Genomic DNA, 15262 nt, shown 5'->3' with positions numbered 1-15262 from the left:
CCTCTTTGGGTGCTTATTGGACTCCCTTTGAAAGCTATGATTGAATTCACCCCCACCATATTCATGGGGCATTCCAGATCCTGAGGAGATTAGGTAGGAGAAGAAAAGGAAGGGGGGGTATCCAAACAACCTGTTGTGCCTGGTCTACAGCCTGACCCTCTTCGACACAGTGTGGTTGGCGCCATTGACATTTTTTACTGCCTCTCTCAATGTTAACAAATTTGGCTTGGAACCCATTGTCCCTCCATTGGGAAGAGAACCTCCTTCCTGCTGCTCATTATCCAATCAGCATTCCCCCACTGCCTGAGGGAATCTTCGTGTCATGTCCAGAATCATTTTGCAGCTGCAGCGAAATCCTGCTGGCTGCTGTCACCCATGATACAAAGTACCTCTCATCTAAGGTGCTGGACCTTCCCTTTAAGGAGTTACTCAAGAGTACTGGCTGCCTTGCCAGGTTTTCCACTCTCTCAATCGTCAAGCTGGCCAAAGAGATCACCTCTTGTGCTGGCAGCTCGCCAAATTAATATATATGAGTCACAGAAATACAAGAGGCCCCCCCATCCATCCCCCAGCTAATATACATCCCCCAGGAAAATATATGAGGGAAAGTTTGTGGAATTCAGTGTGCTACTTTGAATAGAATTCCATAAGGCAATATATAACTGAGAATTGCTGAGAAAGTTACATAGCACGTTTAATGAACATGTCTGAATTTTATGGGCGTGTTGCAATGGAACTACATTGCTGGTTGGTGAAAATGATAGAAATTCAGTGTATGAAAGTAATACCATATCTACTACTAAACCCGCTGTGTACCTCAAATGGCCGATTAGTGATTACAGGGGGAAGAGAGTCTAACCAATTTACTCATACATTACTGATCGGGGGAACCACACTCATCTTACTGAATGCAAATTTCACATATACTTTAGGTCCTGATTGGTATTTAGCTGGTAGCTTTTATTTTAATCTTCATTAGAGTATACGGTATTCTCTGAGGCATTGGGTGATTTTAATCTGATACTATTGCTAATGTCGCCAACATTTATTGCCATTGTAGTAGATTTGCCGAAATCTGGTGGTATTTTTCCTTCTCTCTGCAGATTGAGATGAAAGAGCATGGTGAGGGAAGGAAATGTTCCTCTTCTGATGATGATGAGAATCTTGCAGTGTTAAGAAGGTGAGAGCCTTCCCGTAACCACTGTCTATCTCTGTTTCCTGTCACCCAGGCAACTTTAGATCTATGCTGCCACTACTATGGGCTTCAGCTTCGCTGACGAGCCTGTTATGTAGCACTTTATCAAATGTTTATTGGAAATCTATGCATGACAAAGCAGCAGTATTACCCATGTTGACCCTCTCAGTCACCTCATCAGAAAACTCAATCATGTTAGTTAAACCCCATTTGCCTTTAACAAATTCAGATGAACCTGAGCTTGAGAAAGCTGTTCACCTCCAACAGTGTGAGGTAGCTGAGTCTGGACCTGATGAATGAGTTATTTTGAGCGATGGCAACCCTAGTTGTTTCGGTGAAGTTGACCTCCCTATGACCCCCCTATCCTGTTTGGTTTCTTCCTTTTCCAGCAAACATGGAGAGGGAGTGCTGAATTTTTCTTTATTCATTCATGGGATGTGGGCACCACTGGCTAGGCCAGCATTTATTGCTCATCCCTAATTGCCCTTGAGAAGGTGGTGATGAACTGCCTTCTTGAACCGCTGCAGTCCATGTGGCGTAGGTACACCCACAGACCTGTTAGGAAGGGAGTTCCAGGATTTTGACCCAGCAACAGTGAAGGAACGGTGATATATTTTCAAGACAGGATGGTGAGTGACTTGGAGGGGAACTTGGCATTGTTCCATCTATCTGCTGCTCTTGTTCTTCTAGATGGTAGAGGTCACATGTTTGAAAGGCGCTGTCAAATGTGGCACCCATTACTTTGAGTTCAGTTGAAGCCAGTAATGAATAGAGTTATGTAGTAATAATTAAGATTCTTGAAGGTCAGAATGTAACAAGTTGAGGCTGTGTGTGCACAACATAACCTGAAGGGTTTTGAGTGTTGGTCCAGCTACCCCTTTTGTTACATGTGATTTAAATGGGCTTTTGGTACATTTTGTATGTGATGCTGTTTGACAATCAGGGTGGAAAGAAAAGAAAGATTTGGTTTTATAAAATGCCTTTCATGACCTCAGGTTGTCACAAAACAGTTTACTGTCAGTGAAGTACTTTTTGAAGTGCAATCCTTGTTGTAATGTAGGAAATGCTGCAGCCAGTTTGCTAATTTTTTGAGTCCAAAAGTTGTATGTTCGAGCCTCACTGTCAAGACTTTAGCACAACAGTCTTGGCTGACCCTCCAGTGCAGTACTGAGGGAGTTCTGCACTGTCAGACATGCCATCTTTCGGATGAGATGTTAACTTGAGGCCCTCTCTGCTGTCTCAGGTGGATGTAAAAGAGCCCTTTATCCCATTTTTAAGAAGAGCAGGGAAAATATCCCATGTCTTGGTCAATATTTATCCCTCAATCAACATCACTAAAAACAGGTTATAAGATCATTAGAACATTGCTGATTTTGGGAGCTTGCTGTGCGCAAAATGACTGCCATGTTTCCTATTTCAGGGGCTGCACTAAAAAATGTACTTCGTTGGCTGTCCTGATGTCCTTTGGGATGTCCTGAGGCCATAAAAGATGCTATAGAAATGCAAACCTTTCTTTCTTTTAAGTTGTACCGTTATAGAGCTAAATCTCTTAAAAAGTAATGTTTGAAAATAAATATAGGTGTCCTCTTACACAGCAATGTGCTTTCTTACCTGCTGGAATTCAAGATTATTTTTTATCAAATGGTGAGTCTAGAAGCTCTTAAACTTAGTGCCTGATCACAGTCACAGAACATGGCACGATGCTTCACAAACAATGAATTACTCTGGGAATTGCAACCACTGTTGTTCTGCAGGCAAAAGTGGGTGTCCTTCTGCTGATATATGCTGTTCTTGCTATCTCAGTGTACATACCCTAGTTTGATAAAGTGGCAAGATTATCTCATTCTTTTTTCCCCACAGTCATGTCATGAATGAGCTGATTGAAACAGAAAGAGCCTATGTAGAAGAACTGCTTTGCGTGCTGGAAGTAAGTCACTTTGCAATGAGTGTTGCTGTCCTTAGCCTCATGACAGCTGTTCTAACTGGACAGTGACAGTTACAGTAAAGCAATCGGCCTGCTCTATTGCCGATCTTACTATCTACGCCATCAACAACAGCACTTGCATTTATATGGTGCCTTTAACATAGTTAAGCCGCTCCACAGGAACCATTATGAAACAAAATTTGACAATGAGCTTCATAATGGGATATTAGGCCAGATGGCCAAAAGCTTTGCCAAGAATAATAAAGGCAAAATATTTCGGATGCTAGAAATCTGAAACGAAAACAAAAAATGCTGGGAAAACTCAGCAGGTCTGACAGCATCTGTGAAGAGAGAGACAGAGATAACGGTTCGAGTCCACATGACTCTTCTTCAGATCCTTCATTCGTTACATTACGTTATCTCTGTCTCTCTGTCTCCACAGATGGTGAGAGACCTGCTGAGTTTTCCCAGCATTTTTTGTTTTCGTTTCAACTTTGTCAAGGAGGTAGGTTTTAAGAGGTGTCATAAACAAAGAAAGAGAATAGAAAGCTGGAAAGGTTTTGAGAGTGGATCCCAGAGCGTAAAGGCCTATAAACAACTGAAGGCACAGCTGCAAATGATAGAACAATGAAAATGGAGCATGTGCAAGAGGCCAGAATAGGGGCATGCAGATAGAGGGTTATGGGTTGGAGGAGGTTAAAGAGATAGGGAGAGACGTGGAGGAATTTGGAAACAATGAGGTGAATTTTAAAATCGTGGCATTGCATAACTGGGAGCCAATGTAAATTAGTGAACGTGGGGGTGAATATGAACAGAACTTGGTACAAGTTAGGATACAGCTGGTGGAGTTTTGGATTAAGTTGTATTGGGCTGAACTTTATGGTGGTTGAAAGATGGGAGGCTGGTCCAGAGTGCCTTGGACTATTCAAGTCCAGAGAGAAGCTCCTCAGCTTTTTCAAGGTAGTCAAAGGAATAAGTCCTTGCTAAAAGCAAAGTACTGCAGATGCTGGAAATGGTTAGCAAGTTAAGTGGCATCTGTGATGACAGACTCCAACTTGCAGGGTGATGATCTTTCATCATCAGAATTGGAAAAAGTTAGAGATGTAACACATTCAGTGGAAATACAGAGGGAGGAAAAAGGGGGACCCAGAGGAAAGAGCAAAAGGGAGGGCCTGTGATAGGGTAGAAACACAACTGATTAAATGATGAGAGCATGACCTAGGCTTGCGTATACAAATTCAGAATTTGCAGATGACACATAACTTGCAGGTGTTACGAGCCTCGAGGAGGATTGTGATAGACTTCAAGGCTGATAGAATGGACATGTGCCAGATGAAACTTAATAAGAAGTGTGAAGTGGTTCATTTTAGTAGGGGGATTGGGGAGAGGCAATTTAAAATCAAGGGTATAGAGTAATTCTAAAGGCGGTGCAGGAACAAAGAGAACTGGAGGCATATGTTCACAAATTGTTGAAGGTGGCAGGTCAGATTGAGAAAGTGGTTAAAAAGACATACAGGACCTGTGGCTTAATAGAGTACAAAAACAAAGAGAAAGGTAGAGAGGAACTATTCTTTTGTATTTATTGATTTGTGGGATGTGGAAAACGCTGGCTAGGCCAGTATTTATTGCCCATCCCTAATTGCCCTTGAGAAGGTGGTGATGAGCTGCCTTCTTGTACCATGAGTCCATGTGGTGTAGGTACACCCCCAGTGCTGTTAGGGAGGGAGATCCAGAATATTGACCCAGCAATTTTGACCTAATTTGTGGAAAGGCCAAAAACCAGAGGACACTGATTTAAGGTGATTGGCAAAAAAACGAACAGCTACATGAGGAGAAATCTTTTTTTACACAGTGAGTGCTTAGGATCTGGAATGCACTGCCTGAGAGTGTGGTGGAGACAGGTTCAAACATGGCTTTCAAAAAGGAATTGGATAAATTCCTGAGGAGAGAGAATTTGTAGGGCTACAGAGAAAAAGCAGAGGATGTGAACTATGAGTTGTTTTTGCAGGGGGCCGGCACATGACATGTTGAATGGCCTTGTTCTTTGCTGAAACCATTCTGTGCTCCTGTGATTGTGCAAGGCAAAAGGGCCTAGTAATGAAGACATATAAGTGGAAACAGCTGAATTATTGCCAACAGCTGCTGACTGAGAAAGAGAGCAGTGGTTTTGATGGGAAATGTTTGAACTCAGCATTGAATTTGGAAGGCTATGAAGTGCCAAATCGAAAGATGAGGTGCCGTTCCTCGAGCTTGCTTTAAGTTTCATTGGAACTGTGTTGGAGGCTGAGGACAGTGACGTCAGAGTGAGAGTGGAGCAGAAAATTAAAATGACAGACAGCTGGATGCTCAGGGTTATGCCTGCAGACTAAGTGAGGACGTTCTGAAAAATGTTCACTCAATCTGCATTGATCTCCCCAGTGTACAGGAGACAGGGTTGTTAGCAACAAATACAATATAGTGAAAGAAGTATGAGTAAAAAGCTTTTTCGCATGGAAAGACTATTTGGGGCCAATGAATGGTGAAAAGGGAGGAGGTTAAAAGCAGGTATTGCATCTCCTGCACTTGCATGGGAAGGCGCCGTTGGAAGGGGGTGTTGGGGGTGATTGAGGAGTGGACCGGGCTGTTGAAGAGGAGACTATCCCTCTGGAATGCTGAAAGGGGAGGGGAGGGGAAGATGTGTTTGGTGCTGACATCACACTGGAGGTGATGAAAATGGCAGAGGGTGAGCTGTTGAATCTGGAGGCTGATGAGGTGGAAGGTGAGAACGTCATGGTTCTGGGAGGGGCTGAAGGAATCAGAGCAGATATGTGGAAAATGGAACAGACAGCCTAGATCCTGTCAACCAAGGCGGAGTGTAGTCCTTGTTTGAAGAGAAAGGAAGCACGTATCTGAAAGGTGGCAACATCAGGATGAATGCAATGAAGACAAGAAACTGGGAGAATAGAATAGAGCCCTTAACAGGAAGCGTAGTGTGAAGGAATGTAGTCCAGATAGATGCAGGAGTCGCTATGGTGGAATTTTACAGTCCTGTCGTGGCGGGGGCGATCCTGTCGTGGCGGGGGCGGGCCAGAAATGTGGCGAGCCGTTTAAAACCCTATTGACTTTGGAGGGACTGGAAGATCCCACCGGTGGGATGGTCTGTAAAATTTTTCCCTATGTTCTTATTGTGTAATCTTTGAGGGAAGAGGTTGATGTTCTGTGGAGCTCGGGCAAGAGAGACTTCATGGGAGATGCTGAGGAGCTTCATTAACTGTGGACTATTTAAAGAAGAGAAAAAGGACAGACAAGGAGCTCAGTGGTTTATTTAATAATGAAAGGGTCAATCGAGTGGAGCTGGGCCTCACTGACTTGTACCAAGATCTGCTCTAACACATTGTGCTTTCAAGAAAATCGCAAAACTGATTTTGCAGTCAGTATATATGATGGTATTAGAAAAAGTTTTTATTGCATTTTGGAATGTGGCTGTGGTCATCACGACCAAACAATTCACCACGCTGTGAATGATCGTGGCCTACGAAAATTTGCAAAAGGAATTAAGAAAATCCACCTAAGAGCACACAGTGCTGTTGCTGGGGTGTCCAACTTGGATATAGGCTTGTAAAGCTGTAAGTTGTTCACAGAACTACTACTATCAAGAGTACTGTGTACAGTTTTGGTCTCCTTATTTAAGAAAGGCTATAAATGCATTAGAAACAGTTCAGAGAAGGCTCACGCGACTGATACCTGGACGGGGTGGTATCTTATGAGGAAAGGTTGGACAGGCTGGGCCTGTATCCATTGGAGTTTAGGAGAATGAGAAGTGATCTTACTGAAACATGTAAGATTCTGAGGGAGTTGACATGATGGATGCCGAAAGGATGTTTCCCCTTGTGGGACAGACTAGAACTAGGGGACACTGCTTAAAAATAAGGGGTCTCCCATTTAAAGCAGAGATGGGAAGAAATTTTTCCTCAGAAGGTCGTGAGTCTTTGGAACTCTCTTCCCCAGAGAGCAGCAGAGGCAGGGTCAATGAATATTTTTTAAGGCAGAGGTAGATAGATTCTTGACTAACAAGGGAGTCAAAGGATATCAGGGGTAGGCGGTATGTGGAGTTGAGTCTTTAATCAGACCAGCCATGATCTGATTGAATGGCGGAGCAGGATCAAGGGGCCAAATGGCCTATTCCTGCTCCTAATTCGTATGCTTGTAGAACATTACAAAGAAAAGCAACAGCCATATACAGGATTAAAATCACATTTAAATAAAGGCGATTACAAAAGTATGAAGACAGTTGGCTAAAGTGAACTGGGAAAATGGGTTTAATGGTAAGATTGCAGAGAAGCAGTGGCAGACATTTAAGGAGACATTTGATCACTCTCAACAAAGATATATTTTATTGAGAAAGAAGACTCTACAAGAATGCAATCATGACCAACTAAGGAAGTTAAGGATGGTATCAAATTGAAAGAAAAGGCTGTGAGGATTCGTAGTAGGCCAGAAGATTGAGAACATTTTAGAAACCAGCAAAGGATGACTAAAAATAAATGAAGAAAATGGAATGAAAGAGTAAGCTGGCAAAAAGTATCAAAACAGACAGTAAGAACCTCTACAAGTATATGAAAAGGAAGAGTAGCTTAAGTGAGTGTTGGTCTCTTAGAGGGTGACACTGGGGAATTAATAATGGGAAACTAGGAAATGGTAAAATTTTGAACAAGTATATTGTGTCTGTCTTCACAGTAGAAACATCCCAATAAGAATAGTAGTAAAAGGAGCAAAAAGGAGAAAGGCACTTAAAACAATCACAATCACTAGAGAAAAAGTATTAGGAAAACCAATGGGACTAGAAGCTGAGAAGGCCCCTGGACCTGATGGCCTACTTTGGTTGTGATCTTTCAAGATTCTCTAGATTTTGGAAAGGTTCTAGTAGATTGGAAAAGAGCAATTGTATCCAAGAATGGAGGGAAATCGAAAGCAGGAACGTATAGGCCAGTTAGCCTAACATCTGTCATTGGGAAAATGCTCGAATCTATTATTAAAAAAGTATTAGCAGAACATCTAGAAAATCATAATACAGTCAAAAACAAAGTCAACATAGTTTTGTGAAAAAGGGATTGTGTTTGACAAATTTATTAGAGTTCTTTGCGAATGTAACAAGCAGGATCGATAAACGGGAACCAGTTTCCAAAAGACATTCATTAAGGTGCCACATAAAAAGTCACTGCACAAGATAAGAGCTCATGGTTTTGGGGATAATATTTAACATGGTTAGAGGACTGGCTAACTAACAGGAAACAGAGAGTGTAGATAATTGGTCATCTTCAGGTTGGCAAACTGTAACTGGTAGAGTGCCACAGGGATCAGTGCTGGGGCCTCAAGTATTTACAATCCATATGAATGATTTGGGTGAAGAGACTGACTGTTGCCAAATTTATTGAACATACAAAGACAGGTAGGAAAGCAAGTTTTGAGGATGACACAATGAGACTACAAAAGGATACAGATGAATGATTGGGCAAAAATTTGGCAGATGGGGTATAATGTGTGAAAATCAGAAGTTACCCATTTTGATGGGTAGAGTATTATTTAAATGGGAGAGCCTGCAGAATGCTGAGGTACAGAGGGATCTGGGTGTCCTTGTACATGAATCTCAAAATGCCAACATGCAGGTATAGCAAGTAATTAGGAAGGCAAATGGATGTTAGCCTTTATTGCAAGGAGCATGGAGTATAAAAGTAGCGAAGTCTGAATATAACAGTGCAAGGCATTAGTGAGACCACACCTAGAACACTGGGTGCAGTTTTGGTCTCCTTACTTAAGGAGTGATATACTTGCTATGGAGGCAGTTCAGAGAAGGTTCACTAGGTTGATTCCTGGGATGAAAGGGTTGTCTTATGAGGAAAGATTGTGCAGGTTGGGCCCATACTCATTGATGTTCAGAAGAATGAGAGGTGATCTTATTGAAACATATAAGATTCTGAGGGGGCTTGAAGGATAGATGCTGGGAGGATGTTTCCCCTAATGGGGGAATCTAGAACTAGGGGTCACAGTTTAAAAATAAGGAGTCTACCATTTAAAATGGCGATGATGGGGACTTTCTTCTCTGAGGGTCATTGGTCTGTGGAATTCTCTTCCACAGAGAGCAGTGGAGGCTGGGTCATTAAATATGTTTGAGGCTGAGTTGGACAGATTTTTGATCTATGAGAGAGTTAAGGGTTATGGGGTGGTGGGGCAGACAGGAAAGAGGAGCTCAGCTCGCAATCAGATCAGCTGTGATCTTAATGAATGGCAGAGTGGGCTTGAGGAGCCAAATGTCCTGCTGAGATTTATGCAAAATATACTCACAGGTAAGGGTGCATTTTACCTTTTGAATTAATTCCCAGCCAAGATAAACCAATCTGTAATCCAGGTCCCAAGGCTAGTGTTGGAAGGCTGAAGAGCGACCTCAAGTAGCCCTGACATAACTTTCACATTTAAAAATGCTGAAATGAAACTACCAATAAACTGAGGAGGCTCTATTGTTAGTGGCTGTGTGCAGGAAGTCTCTTCTGCTGGTCAGTGTCAGAACAGATTTGGTTTTTAATCCCATTGTCTTTTTGTCCTCCAGGGGTATGCTGCTGAGATGGAAAATCCCGCGATGATTCCATTTATCCCAGTGGTTCTGCAGAAGAAGAGAGATGTGCTGTTTGGAAACATGCCTGAAATCTATGACTTTCACAACAGGTAGAAGCAGTATATGGCCAAGTGTGACCCCATGAAGCATGGGCCTCTATGATGTGTTGGGTCAGTGGGAGGGTATCGTATTTACACAAAGTCACTGGGCACCCACATTTCTGTGGCTACATTTCCAGTGTCAACTTACTTGTGCGACCAGAATATTTGATGCCCATATGACTGCCCCACCCCTGCCCCCACCAACTGCTTTCAGTACCCCAAAGGGCCAATCCACCTTTCTTCAGGGTGCTGGGTTACTCTGCTTGCCTATACCCATCACAATCAGGCTCATTTGAACCCACTTGGGGGCAGATGTATCTTGTCTCTGTCAAAGTATCAACCAGCAATAACACTTATGGTGTCAGCCATGCCTTAGTGGTTGTGCTCTCACCTCTGAGTCACAAGGGAGTGGATTCTAGTTCCACTCCAGTGACCTAAGCACAAAATCTAAGCTGACACTCCCAGTGTAGTACTGAGGGAGTGCTATACTAATGGAGCTGCTGTCTTTTGGATGAGACATTGACCTCCCTCTATCCTCTGGGTTCAACTGGTCTCAGGGTACTGTTCAAAGAGGAGGTGAGAGTTCTCACCAATGTTTTGGCCAATATTTATCCCTCAAAAGCCATCACTAATGCAGATTATATGGTCATTCATGTCATTGTTGTTTGTGGGAGTTTGCTGTGTGCAAATTGACTGTGTTTCCTAAATCACAACAGTGACTACACTCCAAAAGTATTTGAATGGCTGCGGCGTGCTTTAGTACATTTTGAGTTCATGAAAGGCACTATATAAATGCATAACTTCTTACTGAGCTGGAGAAATGGTAAAATGTCAGCATACAGGGTCCAAGGCCAGGTTCTGCCCTCTTTTGTATCATGGGCCTTGTAAGCAATGGACATCGATGTTCTACACCTGCAAGGGTGACCAAGACCATTGTCAGGAAGATATAATAATTCTCATAATATTATTGGAATTTATTGTAAAATAGAGTAATAGTGAGATGTGTAATATGTGTGTGTGTGTGTAAGACTTAATTGAATTAAAGGCAGCTAGTCTGGGTGCTTTGATGCAGGAAGAGAAGTTAAGTTTGAAATGTTAATTAGGTAAACATGGGGAAGTTTAGAAACATAGGTGTCAAAGGAACATTTGCATTTTGAAATGAATCAAACTAGATTGTTTTCAAAGGAGGGGCAAAATATGTCACCTAGCTAGGTGAATTCTAGAAACAATGTGTTTATTTTTCCTAAAGATTACTGGTAAAACTTAGGGCTAGGAGAAGCTTTTATTATCAGGAAGATAAAGTTCAAAGACATAGTGAAACAATGGGTATTTGCATTCAAAGAGGAAAATATGTATAAAGGAGCAAAGGCTGTGTGTAAGGAAAGGCATTTTAAGAGCTTAGAAGTGTGTGAAAAGCCTTTAGCATCTATGCCTCAAGTTGCTGTCTTCAAAGAACTGAAGTTAAGAAAACTCACTTTGCATTCGACTTGTCCAGGGTATCATGTTTCTTTGCCAGGGCCTTTTAAAATCTGTGTGTCTTACTGTTGCCTTAATGAAAGTGTAACTGGGAGTTAGATTGATTAGGTGATTTAGACATTATCATAGTAGTAATTTGTAGATCTATGTATGTATTTAAAATCACTTATCTTATTAATAAATGTTTAACTTAGTTTTATAAAAACCTATAAAACTTAATGATTTTATTACTGCTGAATTCAGGGCACACAGCTCAAAATTTATACAAATTGCAAAACAAGTTGTGGCAGTTGTTTCAAGTTTCCCTTTGGGATTTGAATAACTCAGCATTTACCATCGGCTGTGTCATAACAACCACCCAGAATAAATAGAGGTTCACATCACCCTGGAGATAATTCAAGGACCCTTATTTTTTAGAGAATTTTAAAAGCCCAACCTGAATGGTTGTGTTTCCTTCTTTCTGTTTAGGATATTCCTGAGGGAGTTGGAAAATCACATAGACTGTCCGGAGTTGGTGGGACGATGTTTCCTGGAACGGGTATGTAAAGTCAGTTTGAGTAATGCTGCATTGTAAGTGTATTTCAGTACTGTCATTGCCATACACAGGACTGGCCTCAGGTAGCTACAAGCTGCTATTATAGAGCGCACAATTTTACCACATTGTTTTGAATCTATAACCTCATGACAAGTGCATCTGCATGGTCATTGTGCCCACTTCCATTCTCTCTCCCATTGACATTCTGACACTCACTATCCCATTCACACTCCTATCCCTCTCCCGTGCTCACCCCACTTATTCCCTCTCCCCTATTCCTTTCCCCTTTACACCAGATGGATTGCAGCAGTTCAAGGATGCGGCTTACCACCGCCTTCTCAAGGGCATTTAGGAATGGTCAGTAAATACTGCCTTTGCTGGCAGCATTCACATCCCTAGGACAAGTAAAAAAAAATCCTCTCCCATTCCCATTAACTCTCCCACTCCTTCTCCCAACAAAATGGAGAACCACACATTTCCCACATTTTCCTCCATCTGCAAATTTTTGTCCACTCACTTAACCCATCTATATCCCTTTCCAAACTCTCTGTATCCTCCTCACAACTTGCTTTCCTAACTATCTTTGTACTGTCATTAAGATTGTTTGTAAATAGCTGAGGCCCCAGCACTGATTCCTGTGGCACTCCACTAGATACAGTTTACCAGGCGGAAAATGACCAATTTATCCCAACTCTGTTTTCTGTTAGTTAGCCAGTCCTCTATCCATGTTAATATATTACCCACAACACCATTAGTAAGCTTTTATGTGGTACCTTATTGGACGCCTTTTGGAAATTCAAATGCATTACATCTACAGGTTCCCCTTTATCCACCATGCTGGTTACATCCTCAAAGAGTTCGAATAAATTTGTCAAACACTATTTCCTTTTATTAAAACCATGTTGACTCTTAATTGATTGTATTATGATTTTCTAAATGACCTGCTATAACCTCCTTAATAATGGATTCTCACATTTTCCGAATGGCAGATGTTAGGCTAACTGGCCTATAGCTTCCTGCTTTTAGTCTCTCTCCTTTCTTGAGTAGATCTGTTACATATGTGGTTTTCCCATCTGCTGGGACATTTCCAGAATCTAGGGAATTTAGAAAATGGTAACAAATCATCCACCACCTCTGCAGTCACTTCCTTTAACACCTTAGCATGCAGGCCGCTAGGTCCAGGGGGCTTGGCAGCCTTTTGTTCGAATAGTTTTCCTAATACTTTTTCCTCTAGTGATCGTGGTTGTTCCACCGCATGTTAGGTAGAATCATGTAGAGGCGCCAGGGTTCTCGCCTGCCAGCTGGACAGCCAGCGAGAGACCTGTGCTGCCTTTGTCCCAGAAGGCCCAATGAGCCACAAGCCAATCAGGCAATGGCGAGGCCACAAGCTGGTCTTCCCCTCAAATCCAAACCCCTGGGGGAGGGGGGCAGTGTTGCTTACCAAGAACTACCAACCAATCAAAAACCTGCAACTCTTATGCTTAGCAGTACCACAGTGGAGGCTGTGGCTGCTGCCGCAAGGACAGGCACCGGAGTCCCAGGATTGCGGAGCGACCCAGACCACAGGTAAGTAATGCTTGGGTGGGGGGTGGAGTTTGTAGGATGAGGGTCATGGGGGGAGGGGTGCAGGATGTGCTGGCAGCAAGGGCAGGGGACTACCTCTCAGTGGGCACCCCCCATTCCTGATGCTGAGTCCCTTAAGGGACCCCCCACCCACCGGAGGTGACAAGCATGCTGCACAGGTTCACCTATTGTGCATGCCACATGGTGACAGGACGGCCTGCAGCCGGATTAATACCCCTGGCTTCAGAGTGAGGCCCCTAAGTGGTCATTACTGGGCCCCTTAAGAGCCTCAATTGGTGGTGGGGCAGGAAGATCGACCATGGGCCTCCTGCCCAGAACTTAATTCTGGCGGAGGCGGGAAGGTGCTGGGGTTCCAGTATGGCACCGTAGAATTCATTGTTCCAGGAAACTGTTGTGAAAGCGTTTTCCAAATACCTTCCAGGACCGTCTTTGCCATTTGATTTGTCCAGTCTATATGAGGATTTAAGTCTCCCATGATTATTGCGTTGCCTTTGTTATGAGCTCCAATTAATTCTTGCTTACTGCTGTCTATAATGGTATAACTACTGTTAGGGGGCCAAAAAAACCACTCGCACCAACGTTTTCTGACCCTTGTTATTCCTAATCTCCACCCATACTGACTCTACTTCCAGACCTTCTGAGCCAAGATCCTTTCTCACCAATGTCCTTATAAGGGCACAGAGGGAATGAGGTAAAATAAGATAAAATCATTCCACTGCAAAGATTCAGGATTCAGTTCCAAGATGTGTATATGTGCCCACACCTGTTGTTGATGAGGTAGCTTATGGGAAAAATATTGCCGGTCATTAGCCAAGTAGTTAACTAATTGTGGGTGACAGTTATTTCCCAACAGTTAACAATCTTTGAAGTGATGAAAGTCTTGAAATAAGACCGTTTCTATTTGTAGATGGAAGACCTTCAGATTTATGAGCGGTACTGTCGAAATAAACCCCGCTCAGAAAGCTTGTGGAGGCAGTGTTCAGACTGCATCTTCTTCCAGGTATTTGGATCTCTTCTAACTAACTCATCCTCCTGCTGTGCTGCTTATTTGTTTATTATTAAACTGCTCGGGCTGTGAAGGTAGTCACATGTAGGTCAGGGTTAAGACGCGAGGCAGGTTGTGTTAGAGGACTACGCTATCGCCTAACTGCAACTCAGTTGACTCTGGGGGCCTTTCCTTTGCTGCCCCAGTCTTCCGAAGGTTGCATTCACCAAACCTATTTTGCATTTCATGATTTTTCTTATCACAGGGATACAGCGGAGCCTGCCTCTGTTGACTGCAGTTCAATATTGAAGTAATGCTATGTTCAAGATGGCCATATTGTTCATTCATGAAATGCCAGTGGGTTGCTGGCTAGGCCAGTATTTGTTGCCTATCCCCAATTGCTCTTGAGAAGGTGGTGATGAGCCACCTTCTTGAACCACTGTGGTCCATGTAGTGTAGGTGCACCCACAGTGCTGTTAGGGAGGGAATTCCAGGATTTTGACTCAGCGACAGTGAACGAACAGAGATATGTTTCTAAGTCAGGATGGTGTGTTTCCATCCGTCTGCTCCCCTTGTTCTTCTAGATGGTAGAGATCCTGGATTTAGAAGGTGCTTTTTTGCAAATTGCTGCAATGCACCTTGTAGATGGTATGCACTGCAGCCACGGTGTGCCAATGTTGGAGGGAGTGAATGTTTAGGGTGGTCAATGAGATGGCAAACGATGGGCTGCTTTCTCCTGGATGGTGTTGAGCTTCCTGAGTGTTGTTGGAGCTGCACTCACCCAGGCGAGTGGAGAGTATTTCATCACACTCCTGACTTGTGCCTTGTAGATGGACAGGATTTGGGGGGTCAGGAGTTACTCTTTGCAGAATT

General features: G+C 43.0%; 1 protein-coding gene across 4 annotated transcripts in view; it reads left to right on the top strand.

Annotated features, from left to right (window-relative positions):
• The window catches only part of mcf2la (mcf.2 cell line derived transforming sequence-like a), a 264376-nt gene that overhangs the window by 220011 nt on the left and 29103 nt on the right, over nt 1–15262 (top strand). For all 4 annotated transcript variants that reach the window (XM_078559533.1, XM_078559530.1, XM_078559534.1 and 1 more), the window contains exons 15-19: nt 1104–1180; nt 3056–3122; nt 9703–9818; nt 11754–11823; nt 14312–14404. In XM_078559533.1, the coding sequence (XP_078415659.1) occupies nt 1104–1180; nt 3056–3122; nt 9703–9818; nt 11754–11823; nt 14312–14404 (423 nt within the window). The remainder of the gene's footprint in view (nt 1–1103; nt 1181–3055; nt 3123–9702; nt 9819–11753; nt 11824–14311; nt 14405–15262) is intronic.

This window comes from Cetorhinus maximus, chromosome 16 (genome assembly GCF_964194155.1).
Source record: "Cetorhinus maximus chromosome 16, sCetMax3.hap1.1, whole genome shotgun sequence".
Classification (NCBI taxonomy): domain Eukaryota; kingdom Metazoa; phylum Chordata; class Chondrichthyes; order Lamniformes; family Cetorhinidae; genus Cetorhinus; species Cetorhinus maximus.
Note: the sequence above shows the minus strand (reverse complement) of the source record. Positions and strands in the feature narration are given on the sequence as shown.